At 40.4% G+C, this 25,889-nt stretch overlaps 1 protein-coding gene across 1 annotated transcript in view; it reads right to left on the bottom strand.

The window, feature by feature from the left end:
• Positions 1-2,299: 2,299 nt before the first annotated feature.
• Positions 2,300-25,889, bottom strand: part of Cpd (carboxypeptidase D) — a 67,110-nt gene continuing 43,520 nt past the window's right edge. Inside the window, exons 10-21 of the mRNA XM_034504955.2 lie at positions 25,309-25,451; positions 23,471-23,640; positions 21,086-21,409; positions 18,999-19,194; positions 16,184-16,319; positions 15,346-15,477; positions 14,949-15,044; positions 14,781-14,845; positions 10,058-10,189; positions 8,860-9,045; positions 8,216-8,315; positions 2,300-6,290 (exon numbers count right to left, since the gene is read on the bottom strand). Of these exons, the coding sequence (XP_034360846.1) occupies positions 6,064-6,290; positions 8,216-8,315; positions 8,860-9,045; positions 10,058-10,189; positions 14,781-14,845; positions 14,949-15,044; positions 15,346-15,477; positions 16,184-16,319; positions 18,999-19,194; positions 21,086-21,409; positions 23,471-23,640; positions 25,309-25,451 (1,907 nt within the window). The 3' untranslated portion in view covers positions 2,300-6,063. The remainder of the gene's footprint in view (positions 6,291-8,215; positions 8,316-8,859; positions 9,046-10,057; positions 10,190-14,780; positions 14,846-14,948; positions 15,045-15,345; positions 15,478-16,183; positions 16,320-18,998; positions 19,195-21,085; positions 21,410-23,470; positions 23,641-25,308; positions 25,452-25,889) is intronic.

Raw genomic sequence — 25,889 nt, 5'->3', positions numbered from 1 at the left:
GGGCCCCGTGCATTGTAGGCCACTGCTTTATCACTGGGCTACGCCCTAGCATTAGATCTAGCACCCTAAACTTTCCTCATACCTCTTTCATTTTGGCTCAACCTCAATGACAATCTCAGACTACAAATACACATCATCAACAAGGTGCTTATTCTATACTGTTTCTAAACGTTATGTTAAAATTTTCTACAATTATTGCTCTTATTTTCCACCACAGCTTTGACTTTATCTTGATCTCTTCATATTCTTCTATTGAGTACAGTTTTTGCTAAAAGTTGAGATATCCATACTAACCCTGAGCCCACCTTTGGAGATAGGGGATCTTACTATGGAACACAGGCTAGCCTGGAACTTATGCCTGTCTTTACCTCCTGAGTGCTGGGGTTAAAGGGGTGAGCCTTGCCCAGCTATACTGTCATTTGTAATTACCATACTTCCTTCAATCTAAATTTGAAACTTATATGTTTTATCTTCAGCCTTCTTCCAGGATCGACTCAAAACTGCACAAACTGCACTGTCCTCTTAACCGCCCCCTCCCCCCCCTTAATTCTACTCTACTAGCTGAGGCCAACCTCTCATTCTTGCTCATTTCACCTACATTGTTACACAGTAACAGGACATACCATCTGACCCTAGCCAAAAGCACTAATCAAGTGGCATGCTTGCTGTAACCCATTACTGGGTAATGCTTTTATCAGATTCCATTGCTAAGGTCTTAAGTTCTGGGTCACTAAAGCAAAGTTATTTAACGTTTGTAGTGAATAACAGAGAGTCAGAATTAGAGCTGGCATTTTGAATGCCAGTGAGACTGAGACATGCAGACCCGCATGCTGGCATTTATTCATAACTGTGATGAATATGAGCAGTGGCTATGGCATTTACATTGACGGTAACGATTCCCAGACATCCGAAAAACTGAGCACAATGATTATGTTTATAAAAACAACCAAAAGACGCCTGGATTCAGGCATGAAAAAGTGGTAAAACTCAGGACGGGGTTTCCAACAGTTAAAAAAAAGCCTCTACAAAAGTAACATGGATACAGTCTAATCTCACCTAACAAGTATGAAGCATCTGGAAAATTAAAACTCTTGTCATACTTCAGACAATCTACTGAACCACACAGTGGAAGAGAGTTCCAGGAAGTTTTCTTATCTAAGTATCTTCTAAATTGAAAAGATGGGCCGGGCGGTGGTGGCGCACGCCTTTAATCCCAGCACTTGGGAGGCAGAGGCAGGCGGATTTCTGAGTTCGAGGCCAGCCTGGTCTACAGAGTGAGTGGTCTACAGAGTGAGTTCCAGGACAGCCAGGGCTACACAGAGAAACCCTGTCTCGAAAAACCAAAAAAAAAAAAAAAAAGAAAGAAAAGATGGCCTCTAAGAGATCTCTCTGTAGATGACTGACAACGTACCACTAAGCAGACCAGGAAACACAAAGGAAGGAAAATGACACCAGCAACAGCTACTCCATGTACTCTGCTTGGACCTAATACCATGTGACTGTCTCATCAAGCCACCTCTATTCTCTTCCAGTCGGTTCCTTAACACACGAGACAGAGATGCTGAGCCTGTTCTGAGATTCTTGCAACTCAAGGTCACATTACAAATGACATCTGTCATCGCACACTAGGCCAGACTGAAACCTCTCAGAACTTCTTCAGGAGACTTCTGAGAGAGGTAAAATGTGGCTGAAGCACAGTTCACTGCTGTTTCTGTTCCTCCAGTCTGGACTACGAGCTCCCTGTCAGCACAGCCCGTGTTTCTATAGCTCTACATTCACTCCCAACCCATCAGAGCAGCAATATTGGGGAAACTTGTTAAGTGACAGGGGGACACCGAATTCATCACTGCAATGCCTAAGATGCCAGGATAGATTATTCTAACTGTGCTTCACCTGGAACAAGGACCATAATTTTAATGAACAAACGTAACATGGGTCTATAAGCCTCTCAGACTTTCCTGATCTAAAAGGTAGCACACAGAATACCTGTGAAGTGGGTGGTGCGGCGGTAGGCCCTGTGTTGCTACTATGTGTGGTGCTTCTGAAGGCACCATTCTGGGTGAGCTACTCAGTTGTGGCTGCTATGTAAACAGTCACTTCTGAAACAAAACCTTTTGTTAGTCAATTCATAAAGATGGGAACACTTTATAGGTAGCTCCCTGTATCCTGCCTTTGGTACTATTTTCTCAAGTTAGGTAGAAAAACTAAGCTTAAAACTTTCAGGATTAGAGTAGTAACCTTCTTTGGTCTTCTGTTTTTGAATAAAGCTTATGAGACAACACACAAAGAAAGACAAACATCATAAAATAACTTTTATACAGGATTAGTAGATCTGTTTACATATAAAAAACAAAGGACCTCATTACAGTTAATTTCACATAAATTACACAGATTAACTTTTTAAAACTACTACTCAATTCTCTTAAAGTCCCTTTTAAAATTTCATTTTGAAGGCACAGTGCATGAAATAAAACAAAAGACTGAAGCACTTAAGATGAATGGGTGTTATGTCATGTAAATAGCCGTGGAGTGTTTTGGATCTGAGGAAGGATTCTGGGAAAAAAAAAAAAAAAGGTAAAAGGAACATAAAGAAATATCATGTCATACCTCCAAAGAAATCTGCAGCATAGAATGTAGCTAGTACATTCATCTTATGCCATTTATAAACATAGTAATTGTCTGTATTTACATAATTTTTATCCAAATGCCTCAAAATGGTAACCTACTTTCAAATTTCAAAATCAACCAGGATAATATTCTGAGAGTTAGGTAGAACTATTAATGAAGCTTTTCCAAGTATAAAGGAAAAGTTTATTTGGGAGGGTTTTCTTCAAAAAACTAGAAACCCAAATTGACATCAATCCAAGGTCCTGCTCACCCCTCCCCAAAACTGTTCTAATTGAAACAAACCAGAAACCTACGGTTACCAGCAAGCAGCTGGACTGAAAGATCATTGAATATTTAACCATTAGTGGGATTTTAGTAATAACAACAAAGGAAAAATTTGGGGGAAAATATTTGGGTGCTACTATAAAACAATCCACCAGAGACCTACACTGCAGGACACCATGACGTGTTCACAGCCAAGCAGCATCTGAGAGAGCAGGGACAGAACCTGGCACAAATGTGAGTCTGGCAGACAGTAAACCTCTTTAATGCTGGGAGCAGGTGGGAATAAATGGAGTAGCGAGGTGTGGTTCCTGGTGGTGCTAGCTCAAAAACGCAGCGAGTTCACACATAAGCACTACCCTTTTATTTTTCACTCATAATTAGTTTTAAATTCAATTTTCACTAATTCAGCAAATCTCATTCAGATGAAATTATCAAAGATTAACCAGTCAAGCACACTGAGCCAAAACATACAATGTTTCCTTCCTTGAAGCTAAGAGTCCCAAAGCCAATTCTCTTCCAGTGAGAATGGCAAGTGTTCTCCACTGGATCAGATCCCAGCACCATCCAGAGTTCACTGCCACACCAAAGCTGGTGTAGTTACTTGAGATCATCTGAGCAAACTCTATCAGCACGAGTGCATCCGCACAGGCAGACACTGTGATCACCTCCTATCCACCACATTGCAGAGAGGGAAGAAGGCTTATAAACTCATCACCAGGACAAAGCAACGTCTTGTGAGCAAAGGAAAGGCACATCTCAGACTGGGGCAAACTTCCTAATACTGTGACACTTGAGTCCAGGACTCTGAAGAAACAGAAGGTCTTCAGGAGAAACACTGGAGGCATGCACTGCCCTCCCTGTATGGCTTCAATGCCCTCGGCTGCTGAAGTAGTGTGAGATTAGATCGGTTTCAGAAGGCTGGGCTAAGAGCAAAGTCTTGTAGTCATGGGTCTTGTACATTCATGTTCATAGGTGACAGAGGCTGGGGAGGCCTGATTTTCCACCTTAGTACATTAGAAGTTCATAAAGACTCAAAACTTAGAACAGAATTTGGGTTTCATTTCAGGAAAAGATGACTAAGAGAACTATATATATATTCATCTCTAAAAATGCTTCATACATACTTAAGAAGGCGTGGCCTGTGACCAAGGCATGGCCTATAACCGGTGAGATGTACTATTAAAGACACACTTAATTTCAGAGAACAAGTGGAAAGTATCCATTAGTGAACTCTAGTAAAGAGAAGACTGTCACATGAAATTGGTTTCTAGTTGTCCCAAGCACAGCCACAGGCCACTTGTTGGTTTTCTGACTTGGCACTTTTAAAAATAAAGCTGAAACAGAACAATACACATCATTTAGGAAAACAAAGTGTTACTGGAAGAAATGGAGTCGGGCTCTTCTTCATCAGCGTTAACTGCCGCAAACTGTTCTGTTCACGAAGCGAAACAAGGATTCAGATATGCTGTTGCCAGGACAGATTCCAGAACAGCTGGACCTAAGCCACCTAAGTGACCATGGCTAACAGATATCATGATCTCATTAGTCCCTTCCATTAACCAAGATCTCAACTTTATACAGCCACTTGGGTGCACTCCTCACCAAGTGTGGCTGAGTGACCTGGGTGAGCTGAGCCTCTGGGGTAACTGATACAGCAATGGTATGAATACAGTCTGGAAAGGTAAGAGCTACTTTTGTGATCCCCTGATTTACTACAAGTTCAGCAGCAACTTGGCCATTAAAACATTCAAAGATATTAAACTGTTACGTCATTGGTAAGACTCGCACTCACAAAAAGCATCATCCCACTGAACAGCAGACACACACAATAAAATGCCAATCTCTTAGGTCTCTGCCTGACTGGCACTGAAGGGGACACCTTCACACCAATGTTCTATCACGTGGCAGTCCTTCAGTTGACATTTACATGGAAAGAGCCATATTTCAGAGCTTAGAACTGAAAATTTTAACATAATTGCTTTATCAAAAAAAAAAAAAAGAAGAAGAAAAGAAAAAGAAAAAGAGAGAGAAAGAGAAAAGACTGTCAAAGGAATCATTAGGACAAAGAACCGAATTACTTGCAGAGGTCTATATGCAGAGGCCACAGTATTTCCATGACAGTACGCCATCACAGGGTGAAGGCTTGGGCTGGAGCATCAAGTGTAGACATTTTGGATCCAAGTGTATTAAGAATGTGCAAGTAGGTTTCTTATACTTCTAGATGGTTTCAGCAGTAGAATTCAGAACCTTCAGGTGTGGGGTCGTATGGAAACCGCAGGTGTACACACAGAAGGGGCCGAGATGTAGGAAATGCTAAGGAACAGGCACTCCTAGGAGGATGAGTGCTTCACAGATAAAGCAGCAGCACCTATGGGTTTTACCAACATAAGACAATGTCCTTGCTTCTGTTCCATCTCCCTTTCACCTCTACTCACGGGACGTCTGGTGCCTCCACAGCAAAGCCAGTGAGCTCTCCTTTAGGATGAGGATATTTAGAACCTTGCTAAACCTTAAAAGAGAGGTAGTAAAATCCTGCTTAAAGCACAGCCCACCAGTTCTGATCCAGTTTGGAAACAGGTAGAAAGACAAATACGGAAGCCCATTTATTCCATTTCCTAATGTCAAATATGTTTAAGAATCATCCATCCTCCATTAAACCTGAATAAGAGAAGCCCCAGCTATTTGCTAACTGGAGAAGAGAACTCCTCAGTAGATGGAGAAAATCTCGAGTTTTTAAAGCTTTATGTCAGAGTTTGACTGGTGTCCCTGCCTTAATGTTTCTGGATTCTTTTGGCCTTTAAATTAAAGAGAACAAAACTAAAGCCACTAGTAAATGCCTGATGTGCAGAATACAACACCTACTAGATGGCTTTCTGCTGCTTCTCAGAATCTCTGAACAGCTCATCTTAAATTAAAAAGGGAAACAAAGTGGCTGTCCCATATTCTGCTGCATAAATAGAAATCAGATTTTTTTTAAAAGAAAAAGTTAAGAGTACTTTAAGGAAGGGAAGCTCGAAGCTGCCTGTGACATTCAGAGAGTCTGGATTTAGCAGGCTAACTTCCCAAAGCTCTTTGAAGGAGGAAGGCATCTCTCTTCTTACTGCAGTGTCTCCCAAGAGGAGCTGTCATTTTGCCTGGTACTTATGCAGGGAGCTACACAAACCATGCTTTTCAATGTTTGCTAGAATATAATGTTTCCTCCTCTGTGTCCGTTTCATCCTGGAATTCATGGCTTAGGAGGGACTTCTTAGAGCCAGTTGACATCATGCGAATCTCGTCTTCATATTCGTCATGATGCTGCCGCAGCCGGTGGAAGCCATCTTTGTGTCTGTTAGACTTGATGGAGCAGATGCACCAAATGATGCAAGCCGTTAGGATCAGTGCTGACATGGTGGCTCCTGTCCGGCAAAACCACATGGGAGTGTTAACAAGCAACTACCTCTGATGGCACTTTTAATAATATGTCATTTACTTTAATTCCACGCAATTAAGAGCGATTTAATGGTCTGGAGAGGATCCCCTGTGGTAGACCTGGCAGGCAAGAAGCCCGGAGCCCAATCTCTAGCACCTCACCACACACAACCTGGTCATTTAGAGGCAGCACACCTACTGTACCACAATGGGAGAAATCCATAAGCCAGCCAGCAGAACTCAGGACCCAGTAATTTTTAATTGCTTTAGGGTTATTTCCCAAGATCGATCTCTCTCTCTCTCTCTCTCTCTCTCTCTCTCTCTCTCTCTCTCTCTCTCCCTCCCTCTCTCCCTCCCTCCCTCCCTCCCTCCCTCTGTTCCTTGTCTTTTTCTTATGCTGGGAATTGATCCTAGGGTAAGCTCTCTATCACTGGACTGCACTCCTAGTTCCCCAGACTGTTATTTCTTTCTTCTTTCTTTTTTTTTTTTTAATTTTTACTTAAAGATGTTTAAATTACTTTTTTTTTGGTTTTGTTTTTGTTTTTTTGAGACAGGGTTTCTCTTCTCTGTGTAGCCCTGGCTGTCCTAGAACTCACTCTGTAGACTAGGCTGGCTTTCAACTCAAGAAATCCGCCTGCCTCTGCCTCCCAAGTGCTGGGATTAAAGGTGTGCGCCACCAATGCCCGGCTTAAATTACATTTTTAGAAATTTATACCTTTTGTGTGCACATATGCATGCATACAGAGTTCAGAGGACAACTTGTAAACATTGGTTCTCTTTCTACTTGTGGGCTTCAGGGATTGAACTTAGGTCATCAGGCTTATGTAGCAAGATGTTACTACCTACTAAGCCATCTTGCTGCCATCCATCCATCCATCCATCCTGGGTCTTACTGTATCTCAGGCTAGCTGAGACTAGTATAGTCCTGACTGGCCTCTAACTTGCAGTAATCCTTCTGCCTTAAGCTCTTTTTTATTTTAAATTTGTATACAAGATTAGCAAAACAATAGCCTTAGCAAAAAACAAAACAAAACAAAAAAACAAAAAAACAGACATGAAATAAAATCTGAGTGCACAGCAGCTAATAGCTGGGAAAGCTAGACTTAAACCATGGCTGAATCCTGACTCCTATGGCTTTAACCACCAACTTCTTTGTATTTTGCCAGGTTCAAGGAGAATGGTAAGCATCCTACAAGGGCTCTGTGACTACACCATGCTTCCAAGGTACCATTTTCAACTGAGACCCCTACACCAGCAATACAGCTTGGGTTTCTGCACCAGCAATACAGCTTGGGTTTCTGCACCAGCAATACAGCTTGGGTTTTTGCTTTAAGTTCAAGTTACACTGAGAAATGAATGGAAGTTCATTGTGTCAAACAGACACAGTACACTGGAACATGGCTTTTTCCACATATTTTCCCCTTAACTTTTAAGAAATTCAAACAATGGCACAAATTAACCCTGGCAGGGAAACATTTCCTCTTTCCTGGACCTTGAAAAACCAAGGAGTAAATTCTAGCAACCAGTATGATCTTGATATAAAGTAACACTTGCTTGTTCAACATTATTCAGTAAGACCCATTTGTGCCAACTATGGCTCTAGGATCTGGGGATGCAGATCAACTCTGTTGTCTGGAGCTTTGTTTTGGTGGGGACATTAGATGTAGACAATACACTGGGCAGATACAAACATGTCTCTCAGGAGAGAAGAATTTGAGGATGGACCTGAAAATGTTAGGGGCAAGTCAGAAGAACATACAGAGCAGCAGCTTGGGAAAACCAAGCAGATAAGCTTTAGATAAGTGGACTCTAGGGGAAAAGCAGTTAGCTACAGGTGTTTGTGGAGGCGAGCCACTCTCAAAATAGCAGAACTGGTTTTAATGTCAAGTATTTAAAAACTGAAAATCTTTACCTGACACAGTTACAACGAGTTCCCTTGGCAAACCAAATATCCTGTTATCTGTATCAAAGACTATTACCACAGAACTGGCTGCATCATGATGCACAAAGACCTGAAAGGATAAAGTTTAAGAATCATAAAAAGTCACTTCTGCGGCTGCTGAGTTGCTCTGCTGTGAAGAGCACTGGATGCTCTTCCAGAGGACCCAGGTTTGGTTGCAAGCATACACACAGTGGCTCATAACTATCCATAACTCTAGTTCAAGGGAATCCAGAAATCTGAACCCTCTCCTGGCCTCTGCTGACAACTGCATGTGAATGGTGTACAGACCATAAAGCAAATATCCATACACATCAAATGTTAAAATTAAATTTGCAAAAGCCACTTATAGGATCCTGCAGCCCTGTTTCACTAAATGCCTTGGGCCTCTAAAGCAAACCAAGAAGGTAGGCAAGTGTCATCTACACTATACAGATGCAAGCTGTTCTTTTGTTGCTGAGGAACAGAAAGATACCTTTTAGCAACAGAAAGAGAATAGATTCTGTAATCAAGAGGTGGGCATACTTTTTGCTTCTTGCTTCCTAACAAGAGTTTCAAAACAAGGTGCAAGTGTTAATAACAACAAGCACTCATCAGATCCAACTTGAGTTTCTTACCTGTGAATGCTGTTGCTGGTATCCATCAGCAATGGCATTGATGTTATGGACCCCAGGAGCTAAAAGCACATGGAAGTACCCCCCCTCTTTTGTGTATACTTTTATCCCTTCATTGAGTACAATGACTGCTTTAGAGATTGGTTTACCGGTCTTGTCTTTTACTAAGCCATGGACTCCTTTGTGGACCTGAAAAAAACAAACAAACAAACATAATTTTCACAATGTCAGCAGATATTTTACAGGCAATAGCTTGAGGCTTGATCAAAATCAACCAAACACACGTGTGTGCACATACACACACCCTACACAAAACAACAAAAGCTTGTAGTTCCATGTAGGACACATCCTATAGTCCTAGCTACGTAGGAGGTATATGTGGGGAAACGGAGTTCAAGGCCACTATCATCAAATTAACAAGCCTTGTCTCAAAAAACAAACAAACAAACAAACAAAAACCACCCCAGGGTTTGATGGGGTATTATAGTGTCCCCAGTGACTCTGACTACACCTGCTAATCAGTCAGTGCTTCTGAGTCAGAGTCAGAGATAAGAACTCTGATACAATGAAAGCCTAATGTATTAGCTAGTCTTCAACACTGACTAACTGTGTGATATTGAGCTTGCAGAACAAGAAGCTCCCAATTTCAGCAGATTCAGGATATGTGCGTGTATGGCATCTATGGCATCTACTTTGGCAACAAAATGATTAAACCTCAGACTAAGGAGTTGGCTCAGAGGAGAAAGTGCTTTCCACCCCAGTGTGAGGACTGGAGCTTAGATCCCTATAACGCATGTAAAAGGCTAGGTGAGCATGTCAGGCCACCTGTAATCCAGTGTTTAGGAGGCAGAGATAGAGAACACTGGGGCAAGTTGGCTAGCCAGATTAGTGAGGTCTGGGTCCATTGAGACATGTGTATTAGCATGTATAGTGGAAAGTAACCTCAACCTTAGACATGTGCACATGTGATGGCCCATGTGTGAACAGCATAAACACATAAGAACTCTCTCTTTCTCTGTCTCTCTCTCTCTTTCTCTGCCTCTCTCTCACACACAAAAGAACAAAATTCTTCTTTCTATATACATTTAAAAAATAATGTTTTAATAAAGGTTTTCATTGAATACACTCCTATGATGAAGCCTAGCATGCATGAGTTTGATCCTCAGTATCAGGGGAAACAAACAACTCAAAACAAGCTCACCTCCACCAACATGCTAAGGAGAGACTTCTTGTTCTCTGCCCATAGGGCAGGGAGTTGAGCTGCACTTGGGAAGAAGCAGCAGCTTGTGTAGACTGTGATTTCTGGGCAATGGCCATAGGTGACACTATAATCCTGAAATATAAAGTCCAGAATCACATTAGTACACGTGGAAATTAACTTTGTAAGACAAATGAACTAAAAAGAAAATGTGTGATGTAAGCACCATTTGTGATACATCTTACAACAAATATAAATAAATCAGCATGCATAAGGGGTCACAGACAGGACAGCTCCTCAAGCACATCCCTTGAGGACAGTGACTGTCTAGTCCATTCTGATGTGGCAGTGCTCCCACAGTGCCTGTAAGGAAAGTAGTTTACCGGGGTTTGCTGGACACACGAGTTCACATGGAGAGCCAGCTAGCCTTCCAACTCTCAAACCCCACTGCTGCTCCCCCAGCATTGGAGGCAGAGGACAGGCACTTGTCCTGATTCTTCCTGTCTGAGCCTGCTGTGGCAAAGGCTGCCATGGTGGAGCACTTGGTCGAGTGCAGGGACCACTTGTGCAGACAGGCTCCTAACTCTACTTGCCACCTTCCCCTCAGCTCTCCCGTTTACCTAATACTAACTTTCTCACATCGCCAACAAACTTTATCTTTTTTTGATATACCTTTTTTCTTCTTATTTTTGAGATTATAATTACATAATTTCTCCCTTCTCTTTTCTCCCTCCAAACCCTCTCATGTACCCCTCCTTGCTCTCTTTCAAACCCGTGGCCTCTTTTTTCACTGACTGTCGTTACCTATATCCTGTATATGTACATATGTATATACACATAGATTTCTAAATATAACCTGCTCAGTCTATATACTGTAACTAATATGTATGTTTCAAGGGACGGCTATAATCAGTTGGTGTGGTACTGGATAACCAATTGGTGTGCTGTTCCTTGGGGAATACTATTCCTCCAACTCTCAGCATGTCTAAGTTGCCTGCAGTTCTTTGTTTGGGTTGCGGCCCTGTGTTTTTTCCCCTACCCACTTTGGCATGTCTACTGTAGGTGTCCGTGTTCAGCTCATTTTTAGGCAGTTATGTGGGTGAGATTTTTATGGGTTAGCTTCTGCATCACTAGGAGACACAATCTCACAGTAATCCCTTTGATCCTCTCTGACTCTTGTAATCCTGCTCTCTCTTCTGCAATGTTCTCTGAGCCTGTAAGTGTAGAGTTGTTTCCAGGATGTATCTGTTGGGACTGGGCTCTGCAACTCTGCATTTTGATTGGTTGTAGTTTTCTGTAATGGTATCTGTCTGTTGATGAAGGGTAAGGACTACATTTATCTGTGATACAAGGACAAATACTTAGAATGTAGTTAGTGTTCATGCTGGTTTAGTAAAGTGGGTGGTTGTAGATTCTCCTCCAAGATCTGTGACTTCACTAGCCTTAAATTATTAATTAGGTTTCTAATACTATGGGTGGTTTCCTTCTTGTTGAACCTGTCTTAAGTCCAATTGGGGAGCTGTTGGTTGCCACTAAGATATTTGTGCCACTACTTCATCCTTAGGGTTATTGTGCCAGAAACTCCATTTTAATTTGTTTCACTATTGTCCATAATTTCTAAATCCTGTCACTGCACTTCAGTATCAAAACTAAAGCTTTAATGCTTAATTCATATCCCATTGTCATTGCCCTGCGCAAAGTCCTTAGTTCTTGTCTAGACTATTTCAAATCAGTTTCTGTGCAGGATCTCCTTCCAAAGTATCCTAGCTCACTACTGTGAACTTAATCTCTCCTTAGCACAACTCAGATCATGTTCTTGCTCAAAGACTATATTCTTGTTTAAAACCTTCAGTGACTTTCCAGTCCTTAGTAAAACATACTAATTCAAAGCCCTAACACTTCTCTTTCTTGTCTCTATCTGGTAATGGCTACTCAGTAAACTGCTTGCTGGCTTCTGCATATGCCACCTCCTCTTGCTGAGCATCCTGCTCCATGGCCTCTGCATCACAGCACTATCCTTCTCCTAAAGGGAAGGCTGTGGCTCTGTGGCTCTGACTTGGTATGTTTTCCGTCTTTAAATTTTCATGGTATGTGGAAGATACTTTCTTCTAGATCAAATCAATTAATTCTGAAACAGCTACTTGTTTGATAGGCATTGGAAAATATTTTTTCGTTAATACAGCAAAATGCTTCCCACATAGTAAATTCCTTAACATTTTTTAGATTTATTTTATGTATATGTGTGTTTTGCCTGAATGTACCTATGTGTATATCACATGTGTGGAGTACCCACAAAGGTCAGGAGACATCTAACTCCCTGGAATTGGAACAGAAGTACCTGTGAGCCAGCATGTTCCCAGCATGTTGGTGCTGGGAACGGACCCTGAAACCTCTGGAAGAGTAGCCAGTGTTCCTAACTGCTGAACTAGCTCTGTAGGTCCCCACATAGTAAACTCTTAAAAAAATAAATAAACTAATGAAAATGAAGTCAATTTCCTGTTACTCACAAGAACAAATGATCAGTTAACCACTCACTGTGTAATTTTAAGTGCACTTACTAAATGGGGTCAGAAAGAAGAGCTAAAGATTCAATACATCTCCTAAGTAACTCCAAACAGCCTTTTATGCAAATACGAAAAGCCAACTTCAAGTCCAGCTGGAATTGCAAGGACTTCTGAATAACACAAACAATCCTTAAGAAGAACAGTGTCAAAAGACTTATAAATTATGGTTATAGAAAAAACAGTATAACAGCAAAAGAACAGCTGTAAACCTGTGAAATACAAGTCTGGACATAAACCCATACTTATGTGTTCAAATGCTTTCTGAAAGGACACCAAGACTATCCAATGAGGAAAGACTCACATTTTTTGACAAAAAAAAAAAAAAAAAAAAAAAAAAAATCTAGATCCCTGCCCTCCCATGAAACTAAGATCCTGCCTCACACTGTACACAAAACAAACTTAAACCATATCAAGAGCTAAAGCCATAAAACTCTGACAAGAAAAACAGAATCTGCCGGGCAGTGGTGGCACATGCCTTTAATCCCAGCACTCGGGAGGCAGAGACAGGCGGATTTCTGAATTCGAGGCCAGCGTGGTCTACAGAGTGAGTTCTAGGACAGCCAGGACTACACAGAGAAACCCTGTCTTGAAAAACAAAAAACAAAACAAAAGAAAGAAAGAAAGAATCTTAATATGCCAACAAATCCTAAGAAAAAAACTCGAATTGCATCCCAGATCCCACATGGCGAAAGGGGAGCACTGATTCCCATAGGCTGCTCTCTTGCTTCTACAAGTGGCACATGCTCCACCCCCAAATAAATGTAATTCTTTAAAGTTAAAACAGTAGACTGTAGGATGGTAGTTGAAACTATATGCAAGTCATGTACATGAAAGGGATTTAATATGTGGACTATATAGGAAACTAACAATTCAATTAGTTAAAAAAAATTGATTTCATTCTTTATGTGTGTGGATGCTGTTTTGCCTGCATGTATGTGTATGCTATGTGCAGTATCTAATGAGGCCAGAAGAGGGCACTGGAACCCCTACAATTGGAGTTACATATGGTTGGTTATTAGCCATCATGTGAGTACCAGGAATTGAACCTGGGTCCTTTGGAAGAGCAACCAATGTTCTTAACCATCTCTCTAGCATCCCAACTAAAAATTTAAAATTAACATTGTGTGTACATCCATGTCACAGTATATGTGTGAGGGCAAAAGACAACTTGTAGGAGGTGGTTCTTTCTCTCTACGATGTGCATTATGGGGACTAAACTCAGGTCGTAAAGCTTGGCAGGAAGCACCTGTACCCTCTGAAGCAGCCTGCTGGCCCAAGTCTGATTGTGAAGTGGACAGAAGATCTGGATAGAGAACTTCTCTGAAGAAGCTGTACAAATGACCAACAAGCACGTACAAAGTAAGTCCAGTATCATTCGCCATCAGAAATGAAAATGAAAACTACAAGATGTTTGTTAGGATACGTAAATTAACATCACAGGCATTTCCAAGGATAGACAGAAGATGGAATCCTTGAACACAGCTGAAAGGTGTAAGATGGTAGAGATGCTATAGAAAAGCTTGGTGGTTCTTTAAAACATTAAAAATGGAATTAAAACAATATCTAGTAAATGCCACTCCTAGGTCTCTACCTAAATAAAGTGACAACTCAGGCTTAAAGATACTGTATGCCCATGTCTATCAACATATAAGTTGATAAACAGAAGATGCTATGTATAGTGGAATAATATTTTGTTCTAAAGGTATATGATATGTGCTATAAAATGGATAAAATTTTAAAAATTAAGTTAATATAAAAAGTTAGATACAAAAGGATTAACATGTAAGATCACTTAGGAGATACTTAGACTGGGCAAATTCCTGGAGACAGAAGTAGCAGTTACCAGGAGCTGTCGGAAGAGAGAACAGGGAGTCACTCACTCCTTAACTGGTACAGGTACAGTTTGAAGTGATGAAAGAAATTAGAAGTAGATTTGTAGTGGTTGTATAAGACTGTAAATATAGTTAGTGTTACCAAATTATGTAATTAAGAATGCTTAAAATAGAAGATTACTGCCAGGTTAATTTAAGGCCTAAGCATGTTGAGGAAGTCACAAGGCAAATGCCAGATGCCAGTCACTGTTCTGTCTTAGAGAAGCTACCTGCTTTTCGCTCAACGACCAGCATTGTTAAGCCCATCTAACCGTGTTCTCCAGAGCATACCTTCATGCTGCCCAGGTGACTATGCCACTCAGCTCCCCGCATTACTCCGCCAGGTATGTTCTCATCTATAAAAACCATTGTGAGATGTAGGATCAATAAGACCAAAGACTCTCCTCTCCCCAAAACAATCAACCCAAACAAGTAACCCAGGGGAGGAGAAAGGCCTACCTGAATTATTTGGGCAACTGGGCTGACCCATGTGCATCGATGGATGGTTATTTGCATAAAGAGATGCCAAATGTTTTAAAGTTTCTTTGTTTTCCACTACCAAGAAGAAAAAATTGAAAGTCAGTAGAAAAACTGAAAAGATTTTTGCTCAAGTTCAGTATTGTGGATTTGAGTCCTCTCCTCTCCAAGTAAGTTCTGCACCCCACTGAGCAGTTACCATAAATAACAACATTAATTTGTTTAGTCTAAGACAATCATACTTAGGAACAAATATCTTTTTTACATTAAAAAAAAAATACTATGCCAGGCAGTGGTGGTGCACACCTTTAATCCCAGCACTTGGGAGGCAGAGACAGGTGGATACACATACACATGTGAGAACTGATACTCAGCATACCTGTCTGTACTGGCTTGTCATACGGATATGTGACCAGCACAGAACCACCATCTAAGGCAATCGAAAGGCTGAAGTCCTGTTTTTGAATCAAGTTTTCAATGATGGCTTTGGTCTCGGGTTGAGAAGCATTACCTAAAAACAGAAAAGTCAGAGATAAAATATCAAGTTTTAAATTTTTGTGAAAGTATAAAGAAATACTCTATTTGAATTCCATCACAATGCTGGCTTACAAAACTTGTAGGTAGCTAGGCAGTGCTTTTAGTCTCAGCCCTCAGGAGGCAGAGGCAAGCAGACCTCTTAAGTTCAAGACTGGCCTGATCTACAGAGTGAGTTTCAGGACAGCCAGGGCCACATAGAGAAATCCTATCTTGAACAACATCAACAACTAAAAACTTGTGTGTAATTGTCTCCCCACATGCTGCCTCAAGCAAGAGGACACGTTCTCAGAGGGAAGTTATTCCAAGATGTGCATAGTTTGAGATAATGTGTACATATTAGTACATTACATATAACAGCATGCATAGATGCTGTCTGTGTACACACAGTCAGAAGGGTAGAGAACAGGAGGGCCTTTGCTACCTTCTATAGGCACTGAAACACCCCAATAATCTCAACCAAGTTTCTTTAAAAAAACAAACACACAACTTCAATTACTTTTGCTAAGTGAAAGAAAAAATGTTTTAAAATGTTTTCTGAATGTCTATATTGATTTATACTTCACACTCATAGCCTAAACAAGGAAGCACCCCATTCATCATCCACAAAGTGGGGCTGACCAATCTCCTAGCACAGAAAGACTCATTCCAAAAATACTAAATGGCCGGAAGTTTAGACCTACTTGCAAAGTCTGTGTCCAGGTCTTTGCCACGGGCATTTGTGTGCCCAGTCTTTGAGGTACAGTCTTTCTCTTGTGCTCGCTCTCTCCCATCTGGATTCAGAGAGGGAACAATCACAATTCTAGTCCTGTCAACCAACTAAAATAAAAAAGAAATCAAGAGTTCATTAGCTCTATGTGGAAGTGACAAGTACCTCCCTGCCCAAACACAAAGTCTTTATTGTTCATTTTAAATAGTTATTTTAAAAGGCAAAACACTAAAAGGAACAGAAGTGCAAAATAAATTTTTTATTTGTGTCAAACAAATTTTAAAAGAAATGAGACAATACTGTATAACTAATGTTCTTTGTGGTCTCTTGGTGACAAAGAATAGTGGTCACAGAAGCACTCCTGACACATAAAATCCAGTTTGCTGGCTGCTTTTCTGTGTAAATTTTTATTGGAGCATAGCCATGCCCATTCATTTATGTTTAACTACTTGTGTGCATTATAATGGCGTGACTGAGCCGCTCCAGATGTCTGCTCCTGTAAAGCCTAATTATATGCTATCTGTCCCTTACAGAACATGTTTGCCGACCACTGTCTTAGTAATAATGGTGGGACCATTTTCTGGATTACACGAGGGGATATAAAATCTGAAAATAGCAATGTCTTTTCAGACAAGGGGAGCTGACAACAGCATGTCCACAGGCATTAACACCTACACATGCAATATGAAATAATTTCTGAAGTGCCTCATATTTCTGATAGTGTAACAATTTTCACTGTCATTTTGAATGGACTTAGGCTCACCTCAGAAACCTCTCTGACATGCCTGTGGGGTGTTTCTAGAGAAGGTTAGCTGTGGACCCACGCTCAGTGTGAGTGGCACCATCCCATCAACAGGGGTCTCAGACAAAATAAAAAGGAAAAATGAGGAAGCAAGCAGAAGATGGCTCCATCTCTGTGCTTCTTGACTTTGGACCCAATGTGACTGGCTACCTCCTACTCCGGACCACTATAGGCCTTCACCATATCGATGGGCTCTCACCCCCCAAAGCAAGAGGCACAATAAACCCTTTCTTTCTGAAAACACATGAGACTTTAACTCCCTGGCTCTTAAATTTGCCTTTGGGAGGTTCTTTCTAAGGTGACTTCCACATCATCACAGACAACTCAACAGGATCTCTGCATCTCATCTCCTCCTTTCTCTTTTGTCAGGCTCCACCATGTCCCATGCTGGCTTCAGAAGCTCTGAGATTCCTGCTAAAGAATTTTACCTATGATAAAATTTTACCTATGATAAATTTTACCTATGATATGGTCTCTTACTTACTGGTCTCTTAAGACCAGAAGGTACAAGCCTGGCTATATGTGAGAACAACCTGGGCTTGGGTTTAACTCAGTGGTAGAGCATGTGCCTAACATGTATGAGCCCCGAGTTTGATCTGTAGTATGTGACTGTACACACCTATAACCCCACAGTTCCAGAGATGAAGGTGGGAGTGTTATAAGTTTGAAGCCAACTTGGGCTACAGAGCAAGTTCAAGGCCAACCTTGGCTACGTAGTGAGACTTTGTCTCAAACAAATAAACAGCCTAAAGCTGTAGCAATTTATTTCTTGTGGGAGGAAAGCATAAGGAGTTATAAAAGAAATACTGATGCCTCCTGGGGATGATGTCTAGGCACTAGTGTTTTTAAAGGTTCTAAAGTATTTTTAATATGCAGCCAGGAATTTCATCATCTTAGATACGGTCTCATTTTAAGAGAAAAGAAACAAAGTGTCTGGGAGAGAATTTTGCAACCTACAAGAAGCTGTTAATGGAATCAACTTTGCTGGAGATAATAAAATAATTTTTGATCGTGTGTGATCTTACCTAGGCACACAGGTCCCTTTTGATCCTGATCAGGACACCAGTTCTTCCCCAGTTCCTTTGGGGAAGGTGGTGCACTATAGCAACAGTGCCTGGGCTTTAGCACAAGATATACTTGCTGTTTGTTTTTAGTTACAAGAAAAAGAAAACAAAGAAACTATATGTTGGTTTAGATTTGTTTTTACTAATTACTGGCTTTTAGATGTTTTGTAAATGAACCAATGCCTCTACTCAGTTCCCACTTGTGGTGTAGGGATTCCCATCCTTGCAAGGATGAGGACTGAGCAACAGTGTATGTACAGTACTGGGCAACAGTGCTTGGCACAGTCAGTGCATACTCAACAAGTATTCATCTTCCCATCTTTCCTAAGTTCAATATAAGCAGTGCTATTGGATGAATGTGCTTGCCCTCCTTTCCCTACAGCACAGAACAAGGCTTCTTAATCATATACAACTAAGCCCCTAGGACAGACCTCTTGTCTATAGCCACAGATGGCTAAATTAGATAATGCTATATCAGTTTGTATGCGATTCCTTACAGCCAAGATCCCCAAAGATTTTATATATTACCTGAAAGGGTAAAAAGAATTATGTCTTTCACTGTATTTTTCAGTAAAGTGACTTGTCTATAAGTAATTGAGAATGGCAGCTCCTCAAGTTAGAATGCACAGAATTGTGGGTAAGAATAAAAGGAGCCTCTCAGCTTATAGGAGTACCGGACTGTTAACTTCAGTATTTTTTTGTTCTTTGCTTCTCAACATATACAAAGAAATAAACTAGGAAGACACTATGAACAATGAGTATATATAAAGACGGTTCTTTTTCTCTCTTATAGTACCACAATGTACTAAAAGTTCTTCTGTGTAAAATGGACTAAGACACTGAAAAGTTTTAAATGGTGCTCTGATATCAATGATCCCAGATCCTTTGTCTTTGAAGTATGGCAAAACAAACTATTCTCTTACTTGGGTAACAACTGGGTTCTTTTTGTAATTCAGGCAAAGAAATTCTGCCAGAGCCAAAAGCAGTTCAGTTCCAACCGGAGCGTTTCCATGGATACCAGCAACAAAACGAATCTTCGGTTCTTCAGGTTCTGATATGTTGGGCTTATTGGAGATTTCAAGGGACCAAATGTGACGATACTCAACACTCTGTCCCAAACTTTCAGAAACCAGAAACAAAGTCAGCAAGTAATTCAGTGTTATGTTAAATTCAACTTACAGACTTTAAAATAGAAATAGAGAAATGAAGAAAGCACAAAAGCCTTTCAAGTTTTTTTTTTTTTTTTTGGTTTTTCGAGACAGGGTTTCTCTGTGTAGCCCTGGCTGTCCTGGAACTCACTCTGTAGACCAGGCTGGCCTCGAACTCAGAAATCCGCCTGCCTCTGCCTCCCAAGTGCTGGGATTAAAGGCGTGTGCCACCACTGCCCGGCACCTTTCAAGTTTTTAAAGATACCTTAGGAGGAATGATTTTCCTTGAGAAAGAACTGCCAGACTCAGAGCCAGGCCTGTTCCACAGCCTGCAAACTCAGTCCTCACCTCACAACACTGCCCTGCTATGTCTTCTACACTGAGTTGCTTCAGTTATTTTTATGGAAATATTTAAATATACTAAATGTAGAAGCCTCTCTTTTTAAAATCTAAATTAATCTGTATGAATAACAGTTTATACTTTACAATAAATACAACATCAGCTTGATACTAAAAGTTAAGTCAATAAAAACATAATAAATTATCAAATTTTCACTTTCACAAGAGTTTCCAGCTCAAGGCTGGCTTTCTTTACTATGACAGAAGATTTAGCAGACCTAGACAGAAGTAATGCATTAGCATTAAAGTGAAAAACATTAATAGGATAAAAGTGATTGCTTTGTCACAATGCCATTCAATGGAACTTGGTGCCTGTTGATATACCACTTAAAAAGCCCCTGACTAACAATGGCAGATATGTTGCATTTTAAGGAATTATTTAATTTTCAAAAGCACATCTTAAATTAGAATGGTTAAAATATTTAATGAACTTTTAAAAAAAGTTATCTAGCAGGATACTGTCCAACTTGGGCTTTATTTAAGTAGGGAGGCCATAAGCTGTATGCAGTGGTATGGCCTATGGCGGGTGACTTTAAAGTCCAAACAAGGCAGAAATACTAAAAAGTCAGTTGAAAAGAGGAAGTTACCTGGCCCTTCCAAATTAAATATTGCTCTGCATCTATAAACACTGTAAATCAGAATTTAAAAAGCTAAAGTTTCTGGCAAAATTTTAGAATCAATGAAATAAACCGAGTAAAACAGCAAAAGGTTAAATGATGCTCAGTAAGTGTGCAGGAGACAGCTTATACACACACTTGTGGCACACACTCAGTAAGTGTGCAGGAGACAGCTTACACATGTACTCGTGGCATACACTCAGTAAGTGTGCAGGAGACAGCTTACACATGTACTCGTGGCATACACTCAGTAAGTGTGCAAGAGACAGCTTACACATGTACTCATGGCATACACTCAGTAAGTGTGCAGGAGACAGCTTATATACACACTTGTGGCACACACTCAGTAAGTGTGCAGGAGACAGCTTATACACACACTTGTGGCACACACTCAGTAAGTGTGCAGGAGACAGCTTATACACACACTCGTGGCACACACTCAGTGGGTGTGCAGCTTATACGCTCCTGGCATAAACATTCCTGACAGGTGAGCTGAGCCTTCCAAAATGTGTCCACCACCCTCAACAAAATAAAATAAGCTAAACAACATTTAGTGAGAACACAAATCTGCAGTGGGAACTCGGCATACATGTGACAATCAAAGGAAGTGATAGGAATAGAGACTTTCACTCTCTGGAGGCTTCGTCCACGCATCATTAATTTAACAAGAACTTTCCGCCAATGCACAAGACATACTGTCAGAAAAATGTCCTTGTGAAATAAGACTTCAGCTCTCATACATCAGCTCCCCCAAATAATCCTTTCAGTGAGCATAGGACCCCTTCTGCTGGGACAAAGCATGAATGAGCTCACTTAAATGAAGGAAGAAAAACAGGGAGATCTTACGTGGTAAGGTTTGTAATGTGTGGGTAGTTCATTACAAGTCCTCTCAGGAACTCGGATAAGTCTTTGTATGAATGGTATCGATACAGAGCCAGGTCTGAGGACGAGCTTAACATGAAGCTTTCCAAGCCATTCTCAGCTGAAAGGTGTTTGATTAATGCTTCAAACTCCTTAGAAGTTGGGTCGCTGGTGTCATCAGTGCTGGTGCTATGGCCCTTTCCTTTCTTTAACTCACTGTTTGCATCTGTTGAAGATCGAACAAGTGTGAAGTTGACCTGAATAGCACCTTCACTCCTGACGGTCACGTTCTTGGTGACAGGGTTATACCTACAACAAAGCAGACAGGTCAGACACACACTTTCTCAGTATTCAAGCACTGGGAAATAGAGGTGTACAGAGGATGAATGAACTCAAGAAATAAACATGATGTAGATTCCAAAAGAATTAAGTTTTCAATTGAAGTCAATCTATTATTTAAAAAAATTAACAAAAAACAAACATAGGTAAATGTATAATATGAATGAGTTTCTAAGATTCAAATTAGGATTTCATGCTGGGCATGGTAGTACACAACCTTAATCCCAGCAGAGGCAGCCAGTTCTCTGTGTTTGAGGCCAGCCTGGTTGCCATAGTGAGTTCCAGGACAGCTGGGACTATGTAGAGAAACCCAGTCTTCAAACAAACAAACAAACAAACAAACAAAGGATTTCAGGGGCTGGAGAGATATTCAGTGATTAAGAGCACTCACTGCCTGCTCTTTCAGAGGACCTGGTTTAACAACTCCAGATCTAGGGATCCAATATCCTCTTCTGGCTGCTGTGGGTAACAGGCATGCACAGACATATGTGTAGGCAAAATATCCATACATAATAAAGAAAAAAAGTAAAATATGGTTTCAAATGCAAGTTTGAGCTTATTGCAGATACTCTGAGGTTACTGGAGTCTGAACCCACTTGTCAGCATTTGGTATGTGGGTGGGAGGGCCTGAGGTAGCAACTTAGGACATTCTCTACCAATGACATGATTTTTGCCTGCTTCTCAGACACCCCGGTGGCTCTAGTTTCTCTAATTAGTCTGCCAAAGTAGAAGAAAACAATAACCTTGTAATGCAATAGTGTGGTCTTCTGAGCCTATTTATGAGTCACTGGCTATTTAAAAGTTCTCTGTTCTTGGTGAAAAGAAAGATACTAATAACGTTAAGTGTCTCCTCGTACTTAGCTTTCTTCCCATCAATGTCAAACTAACTTCACAAATACCTTGGCTACAAAGGAAAGTATTCTGTCGTAGTGCCTACTCTCGCTAAACCATGAACAAAGAAAACTGGCTGAGTGTGGTGATGTGCCTGTAACCTTAGCACTCCAGAGAGAGAGAGGCAGGGGGTCAGAAATTCAAGATCAACGTCAGCTACACAGCAAGTTTAAGGCCAGCCTGGACTTCACCAGCTCCTGCCTCAGAACAGCAACAAAACAAACAAAACCAACAACAAAAGAGAAAGTTCACATTAAATAGGTGTTTCAAATTCTATACTAGTTGTAAAGGACTATAAAGACAACCAGGTTGTTTTAGTTTTCAAAAAAGAAAGAAAGAAAGAAAGAAAGAAAGAAAGAAAGAAAGAAAGAAAGAAAGAAAGAAAGGAGAAAAAGAAAGAGAAAAAGAAAAAGAAAAAGAAAAAGAAAAACCGAGGTTCATTTTTTTTTCTTTTTAATAAATAAATCTAGTTCAGCATGCACTTGAGAGGACCAAGAGTTTTGGGGTCAGCCTGGGCTATATGAGACCCTGTCTCTCAGACAGACAGACAGACAGACGGACGAAAATGGGCTTGCTCAGAGCCTGTAATCAGCAGAAATTTTCACAAAAGCAATGATGTAAACATATCACAGAGAAATGAGTGCACACGAGAGCTTGGCAAAACTATAAAATATAGAATGGTGTTCTCTGTGGGACAGCATGACCCTACTCAGCAGAACATGAGTATTTATCTTCCCCCCGCCCCCTCCCTAGTTCTTCCAGCAAGCCATGTCCCAGAATTACTACTAACAGTGAAGGAAGTCACAAGAAGAGGGCAGATGATTAGAGTGGAGGAAGGCAAAGAACTATGACTTCAGAGGCCTAGTTGATGGTATAGTGCCACAGGCCGCAGGTGCTCACACAGGCTGCAGGTGCTCACACAGGCTGCAGGTGCTCACACAGGCAGCAGGTGCTCACACAGGCCGCAGGTGCTCACACAGGCTGCAGGTGCTCACACAGGCAGCAGGTGCTCACACAGGCTGCAGGTGCTCACACAGGCAGCAGGTGCTCACTGAGGGACTTTCTGGAAATAACCTTCTAGAGGGAAGCCCATGTTTTCCTTATTCCCAGGCTTTCAATTTGAAAGCATTCATCACTTACCCTCGGGCAGAGGCTGTGATTTTATATGTCCCCGGGACCAAGAGGCGCCAGTAATCTCCAGCTTTGTAAGTAGTCACTGGGTGATTAATTTCAGCAACACTGAGGGTGGCATTTAATATGCCCCTACCATCTGTGGCATCAAGGACAAATCCTTTGACACCCTGATGAACCTGTATAGGACAAGAATACCAGATTTTAAGAGGAAAAAACATCTAATTACTTTGGGAGCTCATATCTACACTAACAGATTGTTAATAATGTAAACCAAAGGAGTTACCAGAACTTCAGTGTTCCCAGTAAAGCGGAACGCAAGTGCTCATTAAAACATGTATTTGCTTCTAAATGCCTCTGAAAGCAGAGGTCATGTGAAGAACATAATGAGACCTTAAATTTTAGGACGTTAAGACTACTTCAGAATAAAAGATGCAATAAAAGAAAACAAGTTAGAACTGTTTTGAATGGATTTATTTTTAAAAGAAAGAATATTCCATATTAAAAATGGCAAGGAGATACAAAAATAAAATTCACTATACCCTACTTGTAAATATACCTATATGATCACATGTAGGGTACATAGAAGTTTGAATATAAACTGGGAATTATGTAATATTAGAGAATTGGTATAATTTTCTTAGGTGAGATAATAGGATCTAGAGATGACATATAGGAGAATATTTTTATTTTTAGAAAATAGATGAAGCTAGAGAGATGTTTCAGGAGTTAAAAGCACTAATTATTTTTCCAGAGGACCTGGGTTCATATCCCAGGACCACATGGCAGCTAACAACTGTCTGCAATTCTAGTACCAAAGGATCTGATGCCCTCTTCTGGCTTCCACAAGCACCAGACATATACAAGCAAAACACCCATATACTTACAATTAAAATAAATAAATAAAAGTAAATAGTTTGGGTATTTAAAAACAAAATGTCCCAATATCTCCAATTTCTACTGCAATAGTTCAGCCAAAAACAAGCATATGAACCAAAACAAACAAACAAACAAACAAAAATCTGTGTATTTTTCATATAAATAAACCAAAACCAGCAAAGTATTAGAATTCTTAAATCTAAGTGTGGAGTAGGAATGTTTATTGTACCAGTCTTATGCCTTCTCTATTTATTTATGTCAATAAATAACACAAAACATTTTTAATACTAGTATACAAACTTAAGAAAATGATAAAACTGTGATAGTGTTACACATTAGGTTATTGTAGCTAACCAGCCATATATTTCTGAAGCGTCTTTACCTATTAGGCACTGTGCATATCCAAATAAAAGGAAACCATTATACACTTGCATGTGTGCACACTCACACACGACAACAAAAGAATATCCTTCATATCCATCACCTGGCAAATGCTTCTGAGTAGCTAATCTATGCCAGCTTTTATAAAACCAGGACAGGGTGACCACTGACCACTACAGCAATGCTACCTTGTTTACTCACTTTTTCCCTCATTTAGACAAACTCATTTATACCCATGAATTTTCTAGGTAAATTTACAAAACAAACTGGAATACAGAAATAGGGCAAATACACTAAAACAAATTAGAATTAGAAAAGGTATATTCTGGGGGTGGAGATGGCTCAGTGGCTACAGGACACTTGCTTTTCTTGCAGAGGATCTTGGTTTGCTTGCCAGGACCCACAGGGCCTCAGTGGACACTGCACACATGGGGTGCACATACACATATGCAGACAAACACTCATATACACAAGAGTATTTTAAAGACATACTATAACTTCACTGTATAAAAACTATACACTGTATAACCTGTACACAAAGCTTGTCTCAGACTTGGAAGGACTCACACTTGTTTCTGAGTAGTTACCTGTTTCATAAACTGGATTAGAGATCTTCGATTTTGTTCCCAGTACTTGGGCAGTTCATTCTCAAACGGATATTTCACACAACCTAGTTCGATAGTTACTTCAAAGCAATTTGTCTGTAAATAGTTCCAGTCTTGCATACCACCTAAAGACAAAAACTTAAAATCATCACTTTGGATACATTTTATATAGTTTAGACTCTACAAGGTAAGAATTATTCCCAGTTTAAAAAAAAAAAAACAACAACAACAAATTATCTTGGCTCTGCAGTGATTGAAAAACAGTAATGAATTCCTAAGAGGGCCCTTGGATCTGCATTCCCATAATGTGCTCACTATGCTGTACAGTCTTCCTGTTAGCACGTGAAAGGCCTATAATGGTTTGGAGGTAAAACGCCATACACTGGTTGGGCTGTAGTGCAATATGTCTATGCAGAATTCAAAGAGCACCAAATAAAACAGTTGAAAGGTTATTGTAATGTCTTCAGTCACTTGGACATTAGGAAAATTGAGAAAGATCATTAGCAAGCAGCACCATCGAGGAGATTGGGAAACCCATGTTGTAAGGCCTTGCTCTTTATTTA

The sequence above is a fragment of the Arvicanthis niloticus genome, chromosome 6 (assembly GCF_011762505.2).
Source record: "Arvicanthis niloticus isolate mArvNil1 chromosome 6, mArvNil1.pat.X, whole genome shotgun sequence".
NCBI classification, from domain to species: Eukaryota; Metazoa; Chordata; class Mammalia; order Rodentia; family Muridae; genus Arvicanthis; species Arvicanthis niloticus.
This window is presented reverse-complemented; position numbering and strand designations above follow the sequence as displayed.